The 23,389-nt window shown below is 56.9% G+C and overlaps 6 protein-coding genes across 6 annotated transcripts; all 6 read left to right on the top strand.

Annotated features, from left to right (window-relative positions):
• Positions 1-142: 142 nt before the first annotated feature.
• JKF63_00801 (uncharacterized protein) lies at positions 143-3,607 on the top strand (the record flags this gene model as incomplete). The annotated part of the gene is made up of 1 exon (XM_067896850.1): positions 143-3,607. One exon carries the CDS (start codon positions 143-145, stop codon positions 3,605-3,607), a length of 3,465 nt encoding a protein of 1,154 aa, XP_067753007.1.
• A 1,629-nt stretch (positions 3,608-5,236) lies between these two features.
• Positions 5,237-6,604, top strand: JKF63_00800 (uncharacterized protein; the record flags this gene model as incomplete). Its single annotated transcript, XM_067896849.1, has 1 exon — positions 5,237-6,604. One exon carries the CDS (start codon positions 5,237-5,239, stop codon positions 6,602-6,604), a length of 1,368 nt encoding a protein of 455 aa, XP_067753006.1.
• A 1,060-nt stretch (positions 6,605-7,664) lies between these two features.
• On the top strand, positions 7,665-8,402 carry JKF63_00799 (uncharacterized protein; the record flags this gene model as incomplete). Its single annotated transcript, XM_067896848.1, has 1 exon — positions 7,665-8,402. The coding sequence occupies one exon, from the start codon at positions 7,665-7,667 to the stop codon at positions 8,400-8,402; it is 738 nt and encodes a 245-aa protein (XP_067753005.1).
• Positions 8,403-9,843: 1,441 nt separating this feature from the next.
• Positions 9,844-14,223, top strand: JKF63_00798 (uncharacterized protein; the record flags this gene model as incomplete). Its single annotated transcript, XM_067896847.1, has 1 exon — positions 9,844-14,223. One exon carries the CDS (start codon positions 9,844-9,846, stop codon positions 14,221-14,223), a length of 4,380 nt encoding a protein of 1,459 aa, XP_067753004.1.
• A 911-nt stretch (positions 14,224-15,134) lies between these two features.
• On the top strand, positions 15,135-18,092 carry JKF63_00797 (uncharacterized protein; the record flags this gene model as incomplete). The annotated part of the gene is made up of 1 exon (XM_067896846.1): positions 15,135-18,092. The coding sequence occupies one exon, from the start codon at positions 15,135-15,137 to the stop codon at positions 18,090-18,092; it is 2,958 nt and encodes a 985-aa protein (XP_067753003.1).
• Positions 18,093-18,840: 748 nt separating this feature from the next.
• JKF63_00796 (uncharacterized protein) lies at positions 18,841-22,701 on the top strand (the record flags this gene model as incomplete). Its single annotated transcript, XM_067896845.1, has 1 exon — positions 18,841-22,701. The coding sequence occupies one exon, from the start codon at positions 18,841-18,843 to the stop codon at positions 22,699-22,701; it is 3,861 nt and encodes a 1,286-aa protein (XP_067753002.1).
• Positions 22,702-23,389: the final 688 nt, after the last annotated feature.

The raw sequence follows: 23,389 nt of genomic DNA, 5'->3' as shown, positions 1-23,389 counted from the left end.
CGCTCTCATTGCGTCATTTACTTGACCCCCTCTTCTTAAAAAAAGGGGGAGAAGGGGGGAAATAATCCCTGCGACGCCTTCTCCCATTTTTCATTTTCCACTTCCTGTCTCTGTTTTTGTGTCGTCGTTCGCTTCACGCGTGATGTCAGCAAAGGGAACGGAAGACGCAGCCGGCAGCGCGTCTATTGGGCGTCGATGCGATGCGGCCATCAAGGTGGATCGCTGGGAGCTGCGGGAGGATACTCTGCCAGTCGGCGGCCAAGCGCTTGTGAGCGAGACGCTCTTCTCTCTCGGCAACGGCCTTGTCGGGGTGCGCGGGCACGCAGAGGAGACAGATGTGGGCCAGAGCCGCCACGAACGACACAAGGGATACACTAGTCGCCAGCCTGTATGTAGTAATAACCATCTAAAGAGTGACACTCTCTCCAGCGATGGCAGGGAGCGTTGTTTAGCTCTGAGGAATGGAAAGAAGCAGGCCTACTCGCGCATACACGGCGACGGCAACGGTGACTGGAGAGCCAGCAGTCACACTCCACAACGAGGAGTGTACTTCTCCGGGTTCTATGAGCAGCGCCCGCTCATGCATCCACGCTCTTTTTCCGTCGGTATCCCCACCAAGGAGGGCTACCGCCTGCGCACGCCCGACGCCTTTTGTGTTGACGCCTTCCTCAGCGGCGAACACATTAGCGCTGCGAGGGGCCCCACACGGAGTCATACCCGCCGACTTGATTTGCGGACGGGGGAGCTGCACCGCCGTTTTGTATGGTTCTCCAACCAGCAGCACCGCGAAATAACGATAGAAACTCGCCGTTTTGTCTCAGCGGCGCGCAAGAATATTTCTGTCATGCACTATAAGATGAGCGTTCGGAATGCACACAATACCGACGTGCGCCTCATCTCGCGCACGTTTTTGTCAGCAGATGAATACGATGTTGAGACGATGTTCACTCAGTCGAATATTCAAGAGTCCATGAGTGTCGTGCTCGTGCGGACGCGTAATAGCTGCCGTCATCTTGCCATTGCTACCGTCGAGACGTGCACGTCCTGCTCCTACTCGGCAGGAATGGAGAATTTTCCGCTACCGGACCTCAGCTCCTCCACCCAAGTCGGCACCGGCGGCGACTTGGTTTTTGCTTCGTCACCATCGGGTGCCGACCCATCGGGCAACGTTTCTCCCTCAAGCCAGGCCGCCACGTCTCCGACGACTCTTACGCCAAGCAGTCGTGAGACGAAGTGGGGAACGGAGACTTCCTACACAAGCTGCATCTCCGACGGCGTTATTCTAGAATTCGTCAAAGTCATTGGTCACTTTGGAGATGAGGACGCAACAACAGAGGAGCTGCTCGATGTGGCGACGCATCAAACCCGAGAGGCGGCAGCGCTCGGGTACGAGGGGCTCTTGGCAGAGCACCGCTGTGTAATGAGTGCTTTCTGGGACACCGCGGATGTGCGAGTGGAGCCGAGGGCGGATGTGCAGGGTGCCTTCCGCTTCAATATCCTCCAGACGTACATGTCGACTAGCGGGGATCCGTACTACTGTTTCCCCACCCACGGTCTGACAGGGGATATGTTACTGGGTGTGCACCAATGGGATGTGGACGCACTGATCGTGCCGTTTCTCTCACACGCGTGCCCTGAAAAAGCACGTGCGTTGCTTGAGTTTCGCATTCGCACGCTGAACGAAGCGAAGAACATCGCAGCGGACATATCGCTGCCCCGCGGCGCCTTGTTTCCCTATCGCACTGTAACGGGAGAGAATAACCCCACACCGTATTGTGGCGCTTTCCTCTTCGTGAATGCGGTTGTTGTTTATGCGCTGAAGGAGTACGTGACAGCGACGAATGACACGAGCATTCTCGTGCAGGGTGGCGCTGATCTCATCTTCGCGACAGCCCTTGTATGGCTGCACTGGGGGTCATGGGAGAAGGGTCAGTTCCATCTGCGCTCCGTTTCAGGCCCCGACACCTACAACGATGTCGCTGACAACAACTTCTTCACGAATTTGATGGCGCAAATGCATTTGCAGTGGGCAGTTCAGCTGGCAGCAACGCTTCGACAGGAGAACCCGGATATGTGGTGCGGCATCATGCACCAGGCACAGATGACAGAAAACGACATTATCGCGATGGATCAGGCTGCGGCCAAGATGGTCCTGCCCTTCGACGGCGCCCATCGTATCCACCCAATGGACCAGTCGTTCATGCGCAAAAAACGTTGGAACCTCACGTCGCTCAAGGACGGTGCACAGGGCCCACTGACATCTCTCTACCACCCGACAGTTGTGTACCGGCATCAAGTGTGTCGCGTACCAGATGTATTGCTGGCTATTATGCTTCTCCCGGAGCGATTCTCTTTGGATGAGGCAAAGGCGGACTTTATGTTTTATGAGGCCGTGACCGCCTCTGATTCGGCTCTACGGCTCGCTATCTTCAGCGTCGTGGCAGCTCAGCTGCGCCTCTCAGATAAGGCGATGCGCTACTTTCATGACTCACTCTTTGTTGACATCGACAACCTCCTCGGAAATTCCGGTGGCGGCCTTCACTGCACTGCGGCGGCAGGGTCGTGGTGCTCCATGGCAGCGGGCATCTGTGGACTGCGCGTTGCGCAGGGCATTCTGCACTTCAACCCTGCGCTGAGTGAGGAAATGGACGAGTTTGAGTTTCACGTGCGGCACCGCGGCTGTCTAGTGCGCATCTTGGTGACGCAGAGGCTTGTGACATACACACTAATCAGCTCCCCAGAGGGTGTGGCAGACCTCATTGTGGTTCACGCCGGAGTCAACAGCATAACCCTGCGACTTAATCACCCCGAGACGGTGCGACTTTTTCGAGAGGTGCGCGTGTTCGACTTTGACTGCGTCGTGTTCGAGCTGGATAGCGTCGTCGAGGACATCGAGGGCGTTCACTACCAGGCGTGGACACAAACGCTGGAGGAGCATTTTCACCAGCACGACTTCTCAGACTTCGCCATGACGAAGGAGCTCTACCTCGCCTACCTGCGCCACGTGAAGCCCTTCTACGGCCTGAACGAGATCTTCAAGAAGTATAACAGACACCCGCTACCGACCGGTGAGCCCGGCGACACGGCGGAGTCGAATACGCTTTACGGTTTATGTCACCGAAAGCTAGAGCTCTTCCGTTCTTATGCAACGACGCATGGCATGCCGATGCGGGATGGTGTTCTGCAGCTCATCTCTCTTCTCCGCCAGTATGGGATTGCCGTCGGGTGTGTTAGCGGTAGTAAAAACGCTCGCTGGGTGATCAACGAAATCACGAAAGGCAGCTCCATCTTCGACAGCTTCCTGGAGGGAAAGGAAGGTGAGGAGCTGGGGCTGCGTTGGCGTCCAGAGATGGACTACTTTGAGGCGTGTGCGCGTCGCATGGATACGGCGACCAACCGCGCCGTTGTGGTGATGGATGGCATCGATGGCTTCTCCAAGAAGGCCCTGGAGCGCTTCTGCATGGTCGCCGACGTGAGTACGGTACCTGAAGAGACCACGCTATCCATTCCGAGAGTGCTCGCGAAGAGCCTGCGCGATATCACCATGGAGACACTGAACGAGTACACTGTCCGTGGCGGCGTCGTTAATCACCTGCGGGAGATGTAGGGATTGTGTCTCACCCTCACGAGCGAGAAACAGTCAGAGAGAGGGGATCACGCGCGACATTTTTCCAATCATGTGTTGGCAGCCCATCTTTTGCACGTTTTCCTTCCCCCCCCTCCTCTCTTCCTCCTCCCCCCAGAACGTCGGGCCAGCTGTACAGCGGAGGTTTCGGAGTTGCACTCGGTGCGCCTCGTCTGCGGGTTTCAGGTTCAGAAGTTCCGTTCATGTCGTCGTCTCTTTTGGTGCGTTTAATCAGAGAGAGGAGGGAGAGGAAGTGGGAGGAGTCTTTGGTGCCTGCAGGTGGGTGAGTGCATAATTTTGGGGCGACTATCGTGGCATCCCCCCCCCCCTCCACACACACACACACACCAATTAGTCCCTTCATGTTTCGTCTCTTTGGTTTCATGCGCCCCCTTTTTTGTTCACCCCCCCGTGGCTGTTTGTGTAGTTTGTTGCTGTTCTATGTGCGGTGTGCTACTCCTGCTTTGCAAGTTGCTTTTTTAAAATTATTGTCTGGGTGTGCTCTCATGATACCTTTTTATCGCTTTACCCTGTTTTTTTTCCCTTCAATGTGTTAACCAACCGATCATTTCTATTGCCACCATCGTGTCGGCCTCTATTTCTTCCCCGTTGGACTTTGTCCCCCTCTCCCCTCTCCCCAAAGTCCTCTCTCTCCCCGACGCTCTTTCACTTACTTTTTCGTCTCTTTTTTTTTCATGTGCCACTTTCCGATGCGTGAACAGACGAGCGGCAAAACTCGAAGACAACTGCATGCGTCGGTCCCACATGACAACTAGCCCTGTTCATGGCTGAAAGAAGAGAGGACAGCCAGGGTGGATGGAAATACAGGTCATCGCCATTTTAGCTGTACGCCCCATCCCCCTCCGTGGCCTTGAAAAAAAAAACGAGGGCAAATAGGTCAGAGACGAGGGAGGGAAGGGTTATAGTGGTTGACCATAGTACGCACACACCTGACGAATGACTAAGGCGGATCTCTGTCAAAATCACACCGGCTCCCCGCAAAGGCTTCCCCCCCCCCTCTGCGCGGAAGTAGCACCTCCCTAGCTTACCCTCCTCACCTCCCCACGCGCGCGCGCGCACACACAGACACACACAGTCACAAACACGAAATGCGGCCAAAGGTCCGCAATCTTCGGTAACAAAAACAAGGAATAACCCATCTGCAATAGAACAAGGTGCGCCTGTGGAGCTGCATGCACACAATAATTGCTGGCATGTACAGACGCGTAGGTCTCGCAATCCTCGAAGCACAGACTTTTTAGTCCGAGCGCTTCAGCAATGCACAGACGCAACTGTTTTGAAGAGTCCAAACGACCATATTTCCACAATCTCCCTGTGATCACAATATATGACTGGTGTGCCCCCAAGTATCCCTCCCCTTTTCACATCCTCCTTTAAACCTCTCACCTCATTGTACCGTTCTCTGTTTCCCGCTGGCACCCCATTTTGCCCCCCCCCCCTCTCCTCCCCTCCCCTCCTCTTCCCTTCCTCCTCCCCGCCTGTTGCTTCTCTCCAAAGATGCTGCCAACTTTTGTTTATTAAAGTGACACAGCAGCGCCGGAATATCGCCTGCCTCCCTTTACTCCTGAGTTGCGTACTCGTCTTTCTGAAATGCATCGACGCGGTGGCATCGCCCAGAACTCAGGCGTTACCCCGCCGCCGCCGCCTGTTCGAGTTTCCGCGTTGAATGGTCGATTGAAACACCGGCAACGAGTGTCTACAGTTTGGATCGCAGCGGGCTGCTTCATTGTGTGCGTGCTGCTTTACTTGTGCCTGACTAAATACGTGAAGGTCCAATCGAATACGCACCAGCGACCGCGTCGCTTCCCAACAAAGCACTCTGTGGTGACTGAACGGGATGTGATGGTGCTGGACATGGCCACCTCCCAGGCGGCGAAGCGGGCCACGCTGCAAACGCTGGACCACCTTATCAAGACAGCGGCTGAGCTGGGAGCTGTGTACGTGCAATTACTTGAGCAGGTGGCTGCTGCCCAGGAGCTAGACGACAGCGGGCGTGCTCTTCGCGAGCTGGACGTTAGTCAACACCACCTTTCTACTGTCGGCTCTGCGCTGCGAGGCGCTGCTGATGTTAGCTACACGAAGCTTAAAGCCATGCTGCTCCAGGAAGCCAACGCAGAGATCCACGAGGCGCCAACTTCACTAATGCGCACCACCTTCAGCTGGATGCTCGGTGACCTATACATCTACAGCGCAGTGTTGCCGGAGTATTACCTCCTTCAGGATGACACTCCTAACCACGCTCGTGCGCTGCTGCGCGCCATCAATTTGCTCTCCTGGAGTCCACGCGTTCACACGGTGCCCCTGGCGGAGGCGCGTGAGCGTAACACACCGGTGAGGACCTATGATCTGTTCAACTGGTCCGGCGGGGCGGCATGCAGGCGAGGGCTGCTGGGCGATGTATGGCACTCGAGAAATTTCTGTGAATCGTCCTTTTCCTCCTGGTCCGCTGTGGCACGCCGCGTCGCCGCAACGTACGAAGAGCTTATTGTCTTATATCCCTCCTACGCGCCATTCCGTTTGCACTACTCCATCTCCTTCGCCTTTCTTGCGATGGATACCGCAGCTGACGTAGTTCCCGGCGGGAGTCATGGTCTTGTTGACCACACGGCAAAGGCACTCAAGGTTATCCGAAACGACCGCGCAAAACTCGAGAGCACGTATGCGCACGTGGACGCGGTTCATGGTTTTGTGTTGGCACTCCTGGAAGCGTTTCTCACTCCGGTAGGATTGCGTACTGTAGACAAGGATACTCAGCTCGTGGCGGCGCTGCGGGGATGGAAGAGCTGTGCTGAGGCGAAAGCTGCGCTCTTAGGGGCCACCACTTGGCCCGGAGACGTTTTCCCCGGGGAATACCGTCCGCCTCTCCTTCGAGACACACACTTGTCGCACTTGCTGGCGAAGGCGCAGATGCACCTGGGCGAGGATCATGTTTCACTGCGAACGTTGCGCTCGTGCTAATTATGATGAATATGGAAACGCTCTTCGTTCCCACAAGACAACCCTAGAGGTTTTTTTTCTTCTCTTTCGGTGATGGGCTCGCAGCTGGTATTTGCGCAACTCCCTGCAAGACTTTTTTTTTCACGGCAGCGCGTAGTGCTGAGCGCCTCCTATACGGCGCGGACCCACGTTGCGGGTTAGCAGGTAGGGTGCCGTCCAGAGTATGGGAGGTTCAACTGTATCTTTGCACCGACGAACTCGGACACAATCCTTTCACCGCACTGTTCATCAAGCGAATGAGAGAGAAGGAACGCCCCCCCCCCCTCAACGACGTTCATGTGCGCTGTGGGCGGACTTGTGGTGGGTGGCGCACACCTCCTTGAAGGCTCTCGCGCGAGAACGGCATAGCGGCAGACTATTTTATGCGACTGCCATCCTTTATCCCGTTATCCGATCACAGCAAACGGAGAAAGAAATTGCTAAAAAGAACGAAAACATGCGAGGCAAGAGTCGGGCGCACTCACCATACGTGGCGGGCGTATATCCAGTTCACATAATGACATACACCTGTTGGATTTGTTTTTTGTGTGTGTGCGCGCACTTTATGTCGTCTTTACGTGGTGTTGGCAGTGAGTGAACTCTTCGTTCTGCTTCCATGCTGTTCTGATGGTTCCCCCCTATTTTCCCTCTTCTCTGCTGAATCCACTTTTTCATTCATTTCTACTTTTTTTTGCCGTCTCCTCTTCTGCGCCTACTCGACACTGTTCGGATTGTGTAAGTGAGATTGTGTCAAGAGGCTCGCGAGCACGCCCCCCTGGACCGCGAGGGGTAAATACACTGGACGCTACGGCACAGTGTGTGTGTGCGTGTTTGGATTGCTGTCCTTTAATGGCAAGTGTGCTTGTTTGCGCGTACAGACACACACGCGAATCTATCTGCTGTCTCTTCCCATAAAACCACAAACCGCAGCGTACAAAGAACAAAAAAGTTCTTGTGAAAAATAAAAAATAAAAGACGCGACGTGTCACTGACGTCACCCATCGGCCTCTCGGGTTTCTCACGTCGCGCTTCCCACCAAACAATGGGGTGCAGCAGTAATTGGGTCTTGTGGCTTGTTGCCGCAGTTGTTACCTGCGCGGCGTTTGGTCTACGTGGCGCTTCGGCAGCGTCCATAGATCTCCCCAACGCCGTGGAGCACAATTATATGTTTTTGTTTGCACCCTATAGTGGTCGCCATCAGCCTGGCAGAAACCCTGAAGGGTCAAACACAGCGCGATATGTCCAACTTAGCAACGGCTCTCGTTATGTATGCGAAACGCTGAGCATACAGCGCCGTGATCCATTCGAAGCTAAACCTGGTCAACTGGGGTCTCAAATGGAGGCCTTCATAGCCGCCATGCGGAGGACCGACTCTTCATGCATCCACCACGCGCAGGAAAAGCAATTGAATGGCTACTGCTGGGGCACTATGGTAAGCCAGTTTTTTTACTCCGAAGGCAAGAACCATGTGTTGGGGAGGAGCCGGACTGACGGTCTGCAGCAGTACTGGTACGCTACCGATGCGTTCGGCCGGTATGCTGCAACCATCTACGGTGACGGTGATGAGTGCCCCTACGATAAGAGTCGCCGGATAGAAACAGAAGTGCGCTTCTACTGCCTCTCATCTCACATTGAGAAACTTGTCCCGTACATGAGTCTCTACGAGTCGTCGCAGTGTCGGTACGTGATGAGTCTCCCAATGAAAAAACTCTGTTCTATACCTCAACTAGATCACTCACGTGTGAAGGAGACCGTGCAGTGTCACATGCTCGATGATTAGCGGGGGCACTACTTGGCGTGTCAGTTGGTGACGCTGTTGGGGGTGAGAACTACTGAACAGGTCAGCTATCATCTGCGTGAGAGCTGCGACTCTGTTGAGTTTCTCTTGGTGCTTCTGCTTAAGCGCGGCTGGGCTGCCGCGCCTTTTTTCTCGGGTCTTGCGTTTATTTTTGAAATGCGAACGAACGATTATTTTTGTTTTTTTTCCCTGTTGCCTCAGCCTCTTCGGAGGCGGACTCGTATGCGGCGCGCGTGCTGCAGTGAACATATCGGGTGCGGTGTCATTCGTGGTCTGCGCAGAGGACGGATGTGCGCGTTTGTGTGGGAGTGCTAGATTTTCGAATGAGGAGCGCACATCCCAGCATGCTGTTCATCAGGTGGGCTCCAGCGCGCACTCCTGCGGGGTGTGCCTGGCGTGTACCCAGCCAGACGCCAATGCAAAGCCACCTCTAGCAGGGGCCGGGAGGTGACGGGGGGGGGGGAGGAGGCAGTCGTCTGCAACGTGAGAGAGACAAGGCAATGTACCGCTACGCGCGTATCGACTGTCATCTCCGGGAGAGTGGTGTTGTGACGACGCCACAGGTCTGTGCTCTCTCTGTGAGGGGCCATGTGGCAGCGTGGCTCGAGCGTAGCTCACCCCCGGCCTTTCTTGCCCACTGGTGTGGTGCTTGAGTCTCCCCCCGAGGGATGCCGCCCCGTGGCGGGGCTGCCAGCAAACCCCTTGGCGCGCCGAGACCACGCGGAGATGACGGCGTCGACCACGGCTGCACTACTCGTGTCGCGGTGTTTCGCACCCCGCGGGTGGACCCGTGACAGTCCGAGGGATGGGTGGGGGGCGGGGGGTAGAGCGGTTCGGATTCGTCTTGTGCGATGTTGTGTGTCGGAACGTACGTATCGGAGTTTTGAAAGGAAGCAGCGATGGCAGCGGCCAACACATGCCACTGGATACGAGTAAACTTGCAAAGAAATCTTTTGACTGGAAGAGTAATGAAGGCAGCACCGATACGTACGTGAACACATGACAATGCCGTGTTCGCGCTCTCCTAGAGAGTGCACGCGGCGGGAAACATCGGCACCTCATGTCTTCAAGTGTGCTTGTATCGTTGTTCTGTTTTTATTATCATCTCGTTCTGGCTCCGGGCTGGGAGGAGAAAGCTTCGTTTACAAGGATGCGTCCAAAGTTGCGCTGTCTGTGCTATGCTGTACTCTCAACATCATGACTCTTTTGTATGCAGTGTGGCTGGTCCACCTGTCCTCTCCCCTCTCCCCCCTCCCCCCTCATCCCGCCCCCTGTTTTCTTTTCTCCCCTCCTTTTTCCGGTTCACGTCGACTGCACCTCTCCCATACTCCTATTCATTACCAGACTGCCTCTGACTTTGTGCGTGCACATCGGCTTCCTAGCCACCATACCCAGGGCTGCGCTACCTTGACCTTTTTCGTACATGCGCTGCGGCGTCTACGATGCACCGATCACTGCCATTACGTGCTCTAGCAGTGGTGGCGATGTGTACTTCGCGTCAGGCAACACCGTCTACTGGAGTGAAATGGCGTCGTTATCCTGTAGTCCGACGAAGGGGTCACACGCTGCTTTTGCCTCCGCACGCTTCGCCACGGCGCCACTGGGCACGAGCATCACTTCACTTGAGGTGGCTCACACTTCGTTGAATGTACCAATCGTGTTCATGGGCGCAGCAGATCACGTACTCGGCCAGTATGGCGTTGACAGCGATCTGTCAACGTCCGTCTGCCGCACAATTTTCCGCTCCGACGGGGAGCGTGTCTTGCGGATTGTGGTGGACGCGCAAAAAGGTTTTGTTTGTGTACTAACCGCCGCGAATAATTTGTTCTACGGCGTCCTGGACCGCATTGTGGCGGCGCTGCGCGCGCACACTACCTCGGGTCACCATGACGTTCCATTGTGCTGTCCGCTCACACGCGTTGGCGGTCCACTGCTGGGCGTGGTGCTCGCTGCAGACGGTCTCGTGCGACATTCCTTCTCCCCTGACGGCCACGAAGGAACCCCTAAGACGGCGGCGGAAAAAATGACGGGTGCTTCATGCCACTTTTTTTCGGCTACGTACACAGGCGAGATTGTAGAGTGGAGGGCTTTCCTGGGCGATGAGGGTGTAGGAGTTGCTCGCACAGCACCCCTGGAGACGTACAGGCAGAGTGCGGTGACGTGCATGGTTGTGTCTCGTGTTCAGGCTCATCCTAGTGGCTGTGCCATTTTTGCAGTTCGGGTGACAGATGTTACCGCAGAGTCGTGCGGGTTTGCCAATACATGGGACGACACTACTTCGCTCGCACGAACGTACCTCGTTTCGTGCAGCGACGATCGGTCCGTGGCGCTCTATGAGCGACAGTGCTCAATGACACGGAGTCGCGACTGCTCGGAAAAGGGCGCAGGGGTGCAGGAAAGCGGCTGGGTGTTGTTGTGGCGTGGGTGCGGTGCCGGTTTCGTCCGCAGTCGTATTTTCGATGTCGCGCTGCATGCCGCATGGTGGCCACAGGCGCCGGAAAGCGGCGAGCGACCTTGGCGCGGCTGCGCTGTGTACGTTGGCGTTGCCGGCGAGGACGGCTCTGTACAGGTGATCGAGGTAAGCCACGGCGAGGATGACGACCTGGCTGCGCGGCCCCAGTGTAGCGGGGCTCATTCCGGTAGGTCAAAGGGCCTGGCAACGCCTCGTTTGGTACGTCTTCATCAGCACCGCGGTCACGGCGCCTATCGCGTGGCCTTTTCTAGGGCCACTCCGCGGAGTGTGATGCTCATCTCTGGTGGCTTTGACGGTGCCGTCTTCGCGCATGCCCTACAGTCTGCACTGAAGCGTGAGTCAGGCGAAGACAGCGGATCGATGCAACTGCAAGTGGACGCTGTAATGCGTGAGCCTCCCATCGTGGCAACTGCAAAGATATGTGAGGGTGTAGCCACCGATGGTGGAGGAAATGTGCTGCAGCCATGTCCCACATTAAGTGCATCGGCACGGAAGATCGAGCAAGTGCGTGCAGTGCACGTGGATGGCGATGGTCTACTACTCGCTTGTACCGGTCGCGCTCTGTGTGTCAAGAGTTGCGATGCATCTTCGAGGAGCTGGTGGATCGCACTGCCCGTCAACGGTTTGCAACAGCGTTGTGGAGGTGCCAGGAACGTGCCAGCCTTGGACTGGGGTATACCAGCGACGTTGGAAAGCGTTGTCGCACGGTTTCGCGCACCCTCAGTGAGAGGATCAAGCCGCGCGTCTGTGGGATGCGCATTGGTTGGGACAACAACTGGCGTCCTGCGCGTTGTACCCTACAGTTATTTTAGGGCAAAGCTCGACAGGTGCCTCCCTGTGGCTGCGTTCGCCGCTCCTCAAACCGGCAGGCCAAGTGAGTGGGGACTCTTGGTCACGTCCGCTCTTCACTCCTTTGGCAAAATCACTCAGATATCCGCTTTGCCGGTACCCGATTCCAACACCAGCTCCACGACGGACTCTGTCAGCGATGATTCTGATGCAGCTGTACGCAGTTCAACAGAGGCGACTATCTGCGAGTTCATTGTCGCAACGAATCATCTACGCGACACAATAGTGCTTTCGAGGCTGCGGCTGATGTTATCCCATGCCTCTCCGGGCAAGGAACACTCTGGAGCGTGTGGTTGGTCTGTTGAGCTGTGCGCGAGCACCGTTTGGCAGACGCTCGTTGTCTATAGCGACGGCCCCGGCAGTCTCACGACGGCCTTGTCGCTGGTACACATCCTCAGTGGCCAGCAAAGCGCATGTAATGGCAAAGGCGACAGCTGCGCTACTGTGAAGGGGGGCGCGGTTCTTTCGCTCTGGCTGTTCGTCGGCGATAGGAATGGGTGCCTGCTGGGCACGCGGAATGACGTGATGAGCTCTTTCCTGGAGTCGACGAGTGATCCTCTCCATCTCCAGACGCCACCCCCCGCTATCTCCCTGAGAGCTGTTGCCTGTATTCACCGCTACGTTTTTGCCGAGCACCTACACCTCGCCATTTCTGCGATTTGCACCGAGGAGTGTCACCTCGCGTCAGCTGTCGGTAGTGCGTGCGTGCCATCGACTATCCTCATCACAGTTGCGGGAACTGGTGGAGTGGTGGGATATGTGTACGCGGATCTCTCCCCTTCCGCGTATAGAGATGACGCAGCTGTGGGGGCGTCCCCGCTGCCAATGTGCGCGAAAAAGCCGCTGCGTCTTCCCTTCGAAGTCTCTTCTGTTCTCTCTGTGTCGCCCTCCTTGTGGGTTGTCCAGTGCGGCACGACCGTTTCTGTCCTTCATCGTATCCCAGGCCGAGCCTCGTGGGTGCCGGTGGGCAGCTGCGACGGAGTTCGCGCGCCACGCCTGCTAGCCGCACGCGTCGTTTCCGGCTCTTCCACTAGTGGCCCGTTGGCATTGTTCGCGCACTGCTCTGACGGTCAAACTGTGGAGCGGATGATAGTGCAGACAGGCCGAGCCGCATTGATGCAGAATAGGCTTCCGCTCAGTGGATCCCAGACGGCTCTCTTGCACGGGCGAGGGTTCCCAGGCAAGGACTACAACTGCGTGGCGTACGCACCAGCGCCACTTGACTGTCTTTTGATGGGTAATGAGGATTGCAGTCTTGTCTTGTTTCCGATTCGGGCCACGAGTGCCGCCATCGAGGTCCCCCATGTGCATCTCCCGCCTAGTGGCTTGCTTGCACCGTTGAACGTGTGTGGTACCCATCATTCGAACATCCTGGCGCTGGCTGTGCTGCCCCGGTCAGAGGCGAGTGCGTTGTGGTTTGTCTCGGTTGGCGGTGGTGCTATGGTGAACTTGTGGTCTGCTGCCCAGACCTCTAGCCCTTTGGAGTTGTTGGATTGGTGGTGCGGCGGCGGCGCCTCGTCGCGGCAGAACACGACGAAGTCAGAGCCCAGTAGCGTTTCAGTAACGGATATCAATGGGGACGCGGTGCCGTACGCGCCTCGGATCAGCAGCGCGCGTTTTCACCGGCGGCGTGCAAAGCGGGGTGTTGCGGTGCCTGCCTCGCTGACGCTTACCGACCGCATGCCGCGTTACATGGCTGTGACGGCGGTGAGCTCGACGGAGGTCGCTGTGGGCAGCAGTGACGGGACCGTGCTCTTTTTCGAGATTCAGAAAGGCCGGGGTGTGGGGGGTAGCACGCTTCAGTCGACGACGGCTACGCTGCAGCTCCGGTGGCAAGGGGTCCTGAATGCAGAGCGGGCAAGGCCTATCATGTGTATGGGCTCCTCACACGGCGGCGACCACAGCGCGTCGACATGCACGGCTAACATCGACCGAACGCCGCCCTTGGTACTGGCCGGGGACACAAATGGTGTCGTGTACGTTGTCGATGCTGTATCGCACACCGTGCGTTCCCAGACGCGATTAGAGCAGTCTTGCGTGAACGCGATCAGCGAGCTGCAGCGAATACCGACAACGTCCCTATCTCACGCAGAAGCGACAATACACGAATGGCGGTTTGCGGCGTTGCACGACTCCGGGGTTGTGCACTTGATGGCGCTGGAGGTCTCGGAGGTGCACGGCGGTGATGTGCTCACTGCTGAACTGCGGCTGCTCTGGAGTGCGTCAACCGGTTTGACGGCGGGGAGAAGTGTGCACTGGCCTGCGCTCTCGCTCCCGCTCGTTGTGGTCACCGAGGAGCACTTTATCGAGTTTGAACCGGAGGCGGCCCAGCGCGGCGAACTGCGTCGATCGTTTTCACAGCGCGTTAGTGTGCGTTGCGTGAGCGGGGCCGCCGTTGTGAGCGAGGCGCCACGTGATGGACATGTGCCAACTCGATTACGGGTAGCCATCGTTGGTCAAGGGTTCGAGCTCGTTGGATAAGCGGGGCTATAGAAGTGAAGGTCGGTTGGGTGATTGGGGACAAAGGGATGTTTCTGCTGCTGTGAACTCTCCCCCATCTGCCCCCCCCCCCCCCCGCTCGCCGATGCCGCTCGTACGCGTAAGTGCTGCGTATACACATGCTCCCGTCTACCCCAAATGGGACATGTTTTTGCGTGCTTTAACTGAGTCGAAATAACTGCAATGCAGAGCGCGTACTTGGTGACGCACGATCGAGTGCGTTTTTAATTTGCGACGCGTCTTACGTGCGCGTTGACATCTTCCTATATGCATCTTGTGTCGTAGTGTGTCTCGTCACGCAAAGGCTGTGATGCCTTCAGCGCCAACGTCAGCCATGATGCCGCCATGTGAGGTTTTTTTTTCCGTGCCGCCCCAGCAGACTGGTCGCGCTGTTTGTGCTTGGCCGCATCAGCCGTATGCACTGCGCACAAATCTATATTTATCTATTTGTCTATATTTTGCCTCACACATCTTCTCTTTTCCAAGGAAAGACCGCGGCGCAGAAAATTCTAATGTGCTGCTCTCGATGACCTTGGGTTTCAAATGACGCGCAAGCAGTGCTAGCTCCCACAGCTATAGTTTGCGCGAGCGTGTGTGTGTGTGTGTGTGTGTGTCTGAGAGGGGGCGGAGGGGTCGAGGCGTTTGCTCATGGCTAGCGCTTCTTCAACCATCTCCAACACCTTTCCCCCGATGTTATCTGCAACTCTCTTTACTCACTTCTTGCTTTCATGTTTCTCTGCGTATCTTTTTCTTTCAATGGTACTTTGCATGGCCGCATCGCACGTGTATCTTGCGACCACCTCCCTCCCTTCTCCGCTAAACTGGCTTTGTCCCCTCTACGGAGCGCCGTGCTGCGCCTGGTCGCCTCCACTCGATACGATCTCGTCTTCCCAATGTCAGCCCTGTTATCACTAGTCCAACGGGCGGCTGCCATCACGAAGCCCTACAATGCGCAGGACGCACTTCTACTCATAAAGGCACTAAGCGCTTTACGGCTCACTCGGCCAGAGGTGAGGCTCATCTGCGAGAGGGCGAGCTTCTCGCTCGCCTCTTCGCCGGCGGAAGTACCGGTGGCGGTGTTGGTGGACGCTGTAAATCACCTCTGCACGCTCCAGTCGGCGCGGTTTCCAGTTGTTCAACACGTTCTACTGAAACGTTTTTGTGAACTTCCATGCAAAGATGGCGTACACGGGTCCCGCAGCTTGACACCGACGTTGTCGTGCGCTGCCAATCCGCGCATTGCTCAGAAAGCGGCACTTGTCCTCGCCAAGTTGGGTCGCTCTGCAGGGCTCGCGGAGGCGACTGAGCACGTCCTACGGCTTACTCATTCACTCCTTGCAGAGAACCCTGATGACATTGGTTTGCACATTGCGTACGTTGCTCTCTACGTCAACTCTTCGCGCTACACGTCTCAGCAGCAGTGGTGGGCGACGACGGCACCTCTCAAAACCTCCGCACAGACCCTTATACGCAGCCTTACTAATTTAATGAGGGATCGGCAAGTGCTCACCCGCGCGTCAGGCAACGTAGCATGGCAACTGCTTCATCTGTTGCTTGTGATACCTCCCTCAACGCAGTGGGCAGTGTCGTTGCAGGGGCGCAAGGAGGACCTTCTTCAAGAGTGTAAGGATTTTGATATCTGTGCTGCTTTTGGCGCGCTCGCGAATAAGGTCAGCCCGGGCGCATATGTTCAGTTTGTGTACTCCTTTGGGGCAGATGTTTGTAGGCTGGATCTGCAACGAACAGTTGCCCTTCTGACGCCACTTGCAAGAACGCAAAATGAGGCTGCCGGCACAGCCTTACACACGCGGAAGCGATTGAATGTGTACGACGGAACAAAATTGGCGAGCGCGTTGGCGGCGATGCTCTCCGCTCTTGCGATTCACCCGTCGCGTTCGGCTCCCTTTCCGGTGTTGAACAAAACACATGAGCGGCCTCCTGCCGGCCAGGTCCCCTCGGCGACTCCGCACACTTTTGTAGACGAGCAGAAAGTATGGCGGATATCAGTGGATCTTTGTTTCACAATACTCTCCGACTTGGTGCGATCAGAGCAGGCCCGCCTTCTCAGCACCTCAGCTAACGAATCCAGCCTGATCGACGTGGCTGTTTCTCCTGATCAATTCCTAGTAGCTGCACTACTCGACAGCTACGCACGGGGTTATGCTGTGTTGCTCGAGCCTGTTGAGGTGCCGAGAGGCAGGCGGAGCGCCGCCCCATCGATACCGCTGCTCTCCGTCTCCGTCTCCGCGCTTCTTGAACTCGTGCCACTGCTCTCCGAGACACCAGCAACCATGATATCGTGGATGCTTCGATCTCTTGTCTCACTGCAGCGGCGCGGCAAAAACGTCGACCGAGTGCAGCTCGAACGCAGCGCCTCCTTTTTGTTTCGTCGATATCTTGGCCTTTCATCTAAAAGGCGTTGTTTGCGCACCAACGTTGAGATGCTGTACGCGTACGCGCGTCTTGTCGGCTCCAATGGCGACACTGACGACAGCGAGTGGGGCTTTTTCACTGGCCCAACACAGACGGTACCGGAGAAGTCGGCGTTCCACTGGCTTCCACCTTTTGGGGCGCTTGATCCCATCTTGCGTGAAGTCGCATCGGGCCTGCGCGCGAGCACGTCTGTCGCCCCCGACGGTTCACCGACGGCGGATGCGGACATGCTTCTCGCCGCTATCCTTCACCTCTACCCTAGCACGGTGTTAGTTGATGCGGCCGCTCACGACGTGGCCAAGGGGGCCCTGGAGGTGCCACCGCTTCTCGATGAGTTGCAGACCGCCCTGGCGGAATACTTTTCAGCCAGTGCCGCGAATGCACCGAGTGGGGAGCTAGAGGCTGTGGTGACGTTGCGCGCAGTGCGTCTGCATTTAGTGGCGGCACGTGTATTCAGTCCGCAGTTTGCCCTTTGTCGCTCTGCCGCTGCGCTGGCCAAGGCGGCAGAGAGGACTACCCAGCGAATGATGACGACGGCGCCCGTGCCGTCGTCGTCGTCGATGCTGCGAGCGCTTGCCATGCTGGAGCGTGCACAGCGCACCGGCGCGGCGACTTCGCCGTCCCCAGGCATCCCCAGCTCCCAACTTCTCTCTCACCTCTGTTATCGGTACCAAGAGTACATTGGCGCAACCACGCAGGCCTGTGAGGAACGCGCGCGTGTGTCTGAAGTGGTGCGCGTCTTGTGGCGTGCACGGCAAGTTGGCGTGCGACTTTTTTTCACTGGAGTGGCAGACCCGGATTCCTTGATCAATGTAGTCGACATTTTCTCGGTCAGTGATGTTATTCCGCCACAGCTTCGCTTCCCCGGCAGCCTGTGTTGCCTGCAGGTCCTCACCTGCTGCGCTGCAGCGGATCTGTTGCAGCTTATCGCGGAGTCTCAGCTAATCAATCCACAACTGGTACAACTCCAGCCGCACGCCGTCAGTCACCTGCGAATGGCACTTTTGGAGCAGTTGACGACGACGGTTGATGTGGAGTGCGTCATACGACTCGTGCAGTCGAACGCGACACCGGCGGTCTCGCAGGTAATGTTCCCGAGAAAAGACGATCTTCACCGTCTGATGCGTTGCGTAGCGGCGTCCATTTTTTGTCTACTGCACTCCGCGCCCGATGGGGCAAGCGAGGCTGTCGCAGAGAGATGCCATTGCGACGAATCTCGAGAACAGGCGGGCAGACTTCTTCATGCACTGGTCGAGTCGCAGCTGTTCATGCGCATACCGGAGATTGCTTCTGGCGTGGAAGATTGTGGGCTGCGACAGGGGATGCTGCAACTAGCGCAGTACCTCGAGGACCGTGCGCGCCAGGTTGATGTGATTGCAGTGATGAAGATGCGTCTCCTTTGTGGTGGCGCTTTGTGAAGTGAAACCGCCAAGAGTTGAGCACGCGGGGGAGGGGGGGGGTCCGTTCGGCTGGGACGCGCTGATTTTCATCACGGGTGAAGGCGCGCACACTCCTTTCGAAATAACAACAAACCCGGAGACGCGTAGTGGCCGTGGTGTATTCGGGATCCTTGTCTTGGATACACAGCGGTAGACGGTGGGGCTGGGGAGGGGGGGGGGTCATCCGTTCTAGCCTCGACGAGGGTTTGTCTAACTGTGTAAACCAAATGTGCTCGTCTTGAATACATCAGGCAAACTATTTCATCTCCGCACGCACGTGGGGACACACAGAATACAAGAGATACAGCCAAATGTGATGGAGGGGGCCGATCGGCACGATGCGCGCCACCTTAGAAGAATTGGGCGTCTGTTCTTTATACTGAATTGACACCCCGGGGAAGGCATGCTCCCTCCCCCCCCTCCCCCTCCCCCCTCCCCCTCTACCTCCGGATCACCGTCTATCATGCACCTTTCTTGATGCCGATGCTCCTCTCGAAGCCCTGGGTCCTTATTCCTTTTTTTTTCCGTTTCATGCTTTCTCGCCTGCTATTCTTTCATAAAACCATACGTGGAATCCATTACTCAACTGTGGGGCCTGTGCCGCACCAGTGCCTCTGTAAAACAGGTTCAAAAAGGGCGCACACACACACGCGTGTATGTGTGCCGTCTCTGTGGGTGTGTTGTATATACGACACCTTGATATACCAAAGATAACCCATCCGTACAGATGAATGACATCAAGCAGGAGGGGGATCGTTCTATTACTTGTGCGCTGCTGTCCTCCTCCACTGATTTTAACTGGGACAGTGATGCAGATAAAGGTGGCGAAGGCATGGCGGAGTTGGTGCCAGTCCTCCAGCGCAGCCGCCCCCAGCGATTTCCCTCGCCGTCCTTTGCACTGGCCCCTGCGGTGCCTCTGCCTCTGTGGCAGCGTGTAGTCCTCTCTTCCATCCAGTCGTGTGAGGCATCACAACGGTCACAGCGCAAGTTCAAGAACATTCGCCAATCCATCAGTCGAGAGCTCAGTCGCTACCACGCGGAGCTGCAAGAGCGGGCGGAGAAGCAGCGCCAGCAGCAGCGTGAGGCGCGAGCACGCGCTGGCGAGCGCATTGCCGCTGGGGTACGCAGATACTGGTCTAGGCGCGGCGACGCCTACCAGCAGTTGGCCAAGGTGGAGTTTGACGTGATGAAGCACCAGCACGACCGCCGCAAGCAGGAAGATCTTCTACGCGAGACAGAGGAGTTGACGCGCAAGCTTCTCGAGAGCATCTTTAGCGCTGCCCGCAAACAATCAGATTTTGCTTCTCCAATATCGATGACTGGACGGGCCACTACTGGCAGCCTTGATGGGATAGGCTATTGCACCCCTGAGGCGTCTCAACTTGACAGTACGCTGCCCCTTTTCCCGACGACCTCATCAGCACACGCGTCCTTCTGGGACAAGGTGGGTGACAATGATGAAGCCCCGATCGAGGCGGCTCTTTCTTTGTTGGACACCGAGGGAGGGCAGCGACCGCTGCGGCACTATCAGCGCACCGCCTTACGCTGGCTGGTTCACCTCTACGAGAACAACCTCAACGGCATCCTTGCTGACGAGATGGGTCTGGGCAAAACCGTTCAGACGATTGCGCTCCTGTGCTACTTCGCCGAGTACCGCAACGACTGGGGTCCGCACCTGATTGTGGTGCCGACCACAGTCGTGCTGAACTGGAAAGCAGAGCTGGAGCGGTGGGCACCAGGGTTCAAGGTCATCACCTACATCGGGTCTGCAAAGGAGCGCCACCAGTTGCGCAAGGGGTGGACCAGTGAGGATGCGTTTCACGTGTGTGTGACCTCGTATAATTTGGTGGTCCAGGACCGCAAGGTGTTCCGCCGCCGTCCGTGGGGATTTCTGGTGCTCGATGAGGCTCATCAAGTAAAGAACTTCATGAGTCTTAAATGGCAGTCGCTTTTTGATCTCCAGGCGGAGTACCGCCTGTTGCTAACGGGCACCCCGTTGCAAAACTCAATCATGGAGCTGTGGTCCCTCTTCCACTTCCTCCTTCCTTTTGCCTCAGCGTTTCGCTCCAACACGGAGTTCAAGGAGTGGTTTAGCAATCCTATGGATGAAATGATAACGGGGCGGTCGACGCTAAACGAGGACATCGTACGGCGTCTGCAGACCCTGATTCGTCCATTCATGTTGCGACGGCTCAAGAAGGACGTCGAGACCCAACTGCCTACCAAGACAGAGAAGGTGGTGCTGTGTCACCTCTCACGTCGCCAGCGTTCCCTGTACGACGACTACATGCAGCTTGCTGAGACCCGACAAAAGTTACGCGGTGGCGGCAACACTGGCGGGGTACTGAGCGTGCTTCTGGCGTTGCGCAAGGTGTGCGACCACCCAGACCTCTTCGAGGAGCGACCTACCACCTCTCCATTGGTCCTCAGCTACGAAGCCGCCATAGAGCAGCACGTGCCACGGGAGGTACTCCTGCTCGACAATGATGACAGAGGCCGATGGCGTTTTCCTTGCTTCTACGTGCTTGATGTGAACGACGACAGGAGGCGGGAGAGCGCCGCGCAAGGGCAGGCAGAGGAGGTGCCTGGCTTGGGCATGACCGCCAGCGAGTGCGAGTACCGACAGGAGTTTTCTTTCATTGGCACCGGGGCCACCGTTCCGTGGTGGCTCGTCCTCACCCAGGTAGAGCGGCCAGACGTGTCGTTGTCAGCTGCGATGGCAGCGTTTGCGGAGCGCTTCAACCCGTCCCTTTTCAAAGCAGCAGCAAGTCCTCCGCATGAGTCGATGCTGAGCTCCCCTCAGCTCTGCAGTTGCACCGCAGCCCTGAGAACAGCCTTTGCTAGTGTCTTGGCACGGGCCGGACAGCAGAGTCGCTCAAGGCACTACTGCACCGCAGCTGCACAAATGCAGCGATACCACAGTATTCAGACAGCGCGAAACATGTATGTGCCGCGGGCGTGTCAAATCTCGCTACGACAAATCACCCTAGCCCAGAACTATCCGTGCTTGTGCCCCTCCATTGCCGAGCGTGCCGCCGCTCTCTTTCCTGTCATTGAACGAGTTTGTGTTTATGTCCCGGCGGCCTTGGCGGCGCGCCCGCCAAGATTGCACTGGTGTCTCCCCATTCCCCACCCCAGTCCGTTCGAAGCTCTCGACCGTGAAGGGTGTGCGCCTCTGATCGGCGTCGTCGCCAAGGCTCAGGATTCTGCCTTGAGCGGCCGCGCGCCACCTCGGCAGCGATACGATGCCGCGTTCTTCTTCCAGGAGATGTGGCCCATACAGGTACGGCGCAGCTTCAGCTTCCCCGACAAGCGTCTCCTCATTCACGACTGCGGCAAACTTCAGTTTTTAGAAACGGCCCTCAAGAACCTGCGGCACGATGGACACCGCGTGCTCATTTTCTCCCAGTTTGTTCACATGCTAAACGTCCTGGAGCGCTTCTTGGCCTTGATTGGAGTGGTGTACATGCGCCTAGATGGCTCCACCAAGGCAGAGCTACGACAGCAGTACGTCGATCGCTTCAATGCCGATCCACGCATCACCTGCATGGTTCTCTCCACGCGTTCCGGGGGCATTGGCCTCAACCTCACCGGTGCCGATACCGTTATCTTCTACGACAGCGACTGGAACCCCACCATGGACCTGCAGGCACAGGACCGATGTCACCGGATCGGGCAAACACGCCCAGTGACCATCTACCGCCTCATCAGCGAGCATACAGTAGAGGAGAGCATCCTAGAAAAGGCGCGAGAGCGCAAGAAGCTCAACAACGTCGTCATTCGCGGAGGTCAATTTCACACCATTGCAGGGGTGAGTGAGCAGTACGACGACAGCGCCGCCGCCTTCGCGGCCCTTTCGGACCCGGTGAACCTCCGCAGCTTCTTTCATGACCTAGACGAGGACGCCACGGTGGCAGACGCCATCTCTGCGTCGACACGCGTCGACGGCGGCGGCAATGCTGGCACAGTATCGTCACCGCGGGATGTTCTTGAGGCTATGGCAAACGTGGAGGATGCCGAGGATCGTGCAGCTGGGCAAGAATTGGAGCTCGAGATTGCCGCTCACGCCGCAGAGGAGACGGAGGGAGAGATCGAGGATGACGCCGGTGCACTACCTCGTCAGGGCGGCATCTCGTACAGCTATTGTGCACTAAAGAGGGATCGTGGAGAGTCTGCGGCGTGCATCGTCAGCAAGGGTTGCCAGCGGCAGGTACGTCTGCCGAACTCGTTCCTGGATGAGCTTTTGTGGTCATCGACTAACCTCCGTAGTGGCGCAGACCTCCATGGAGAGGGGGGCAGTCCGTCGGATTCGGTGCCTGAGATGCAAAGCTCGTCTGCCGCTGCTCTCGCCCTGGCGATACGCAAGCGGCAGCGCGAGGTCGTCCTCAAGGCGCACATCCCTGTTGATCAGTTGCTTGCCATTCAGTACGGCCGTTGTCACCGTGCGGATGCCGAGAAAAGGTACGACGCGTTGGTGTTGTCTTATGGAGCGCAAATGCACGACCTGGACGAAGACTCCAGTGAAGAGAGGACGCAGGCGGGCGTTTTCCAGCCCCGATTCCGGGCTGAGTACGACCTGCACTGTTGAATTCTGGCTTCAAACATTGCCCTTATTTGCAAAAGTCTCGACACACTTCAACGCCACCACTTTCATCCGAGGAGAGCACAATGAGTACCTGGGCAGGGTAGCCCTTCCACGCGTTTTTTTTTACTGTCTAGCACAGCTTCTTTGTGATCGACTCTCACCTCATTGTCGACTTTCGCTGCCCCTCGGTCTCCGCCAGTGCGTGTTAGTAACAGCGGCGGCGATACTCGAGGATGTTTTTCTTTGTTTTTTTTTTTGGAGGGGGTGTGTAATGCCTCTCCCGAAGAATGAAGCAGGAGGACATGGAAAAGGATGCGGCTCAACCCGGAGGGAAGTCTCGGCACTGACGGTGATCAAAGTATCGCCGCTGAGGGTAAAGAAAGTGTGTGTGGGGGGGGGGGGGGGGGTGAAGGTATGACTGTCCTGAATCTCTCTCTTGTTCCACTTCTCTCGAGGGTACTACTGTGGCTCTCAAGTGTCTTCGTTGAGAGGGGGAATGCCTTTGCTCCGTCTTCATACGTCTGGCAGTATTTCTTTCACATGATCAGATTTTCGCACGGGTACTACGTTGACCGCCTATAAACCTACATGAACCCTTGTTTGTCTTGTCGTTTCGTATCTCACACAGGCTCTGCTTACTTTTGTTTTGCCCGAGGTGCACCAGCGTGCTGTTCATCAGGTGGGCTCCAGC

Source organism: Porcisia hertigi, chromosome 36, assembly GCF_017918235.1.
Source record: "Porcisia hertigi strain C119 chromosome 36, whole genome shotgun sequence".
In the NCBI taxonomy this organism is placed as follows: domain Eukaryota; phylum Euglenozoa; class Kinetoplastea; order Trypanosomatida; family Trypanosomatidae; genus Porcisia; species Porcisia hertigi.
The sequence above is the reverse complement of the archived record's forward strand: the minus strand, read 5'-3'. Positions and strand labels throughout refer to the sequence as shown.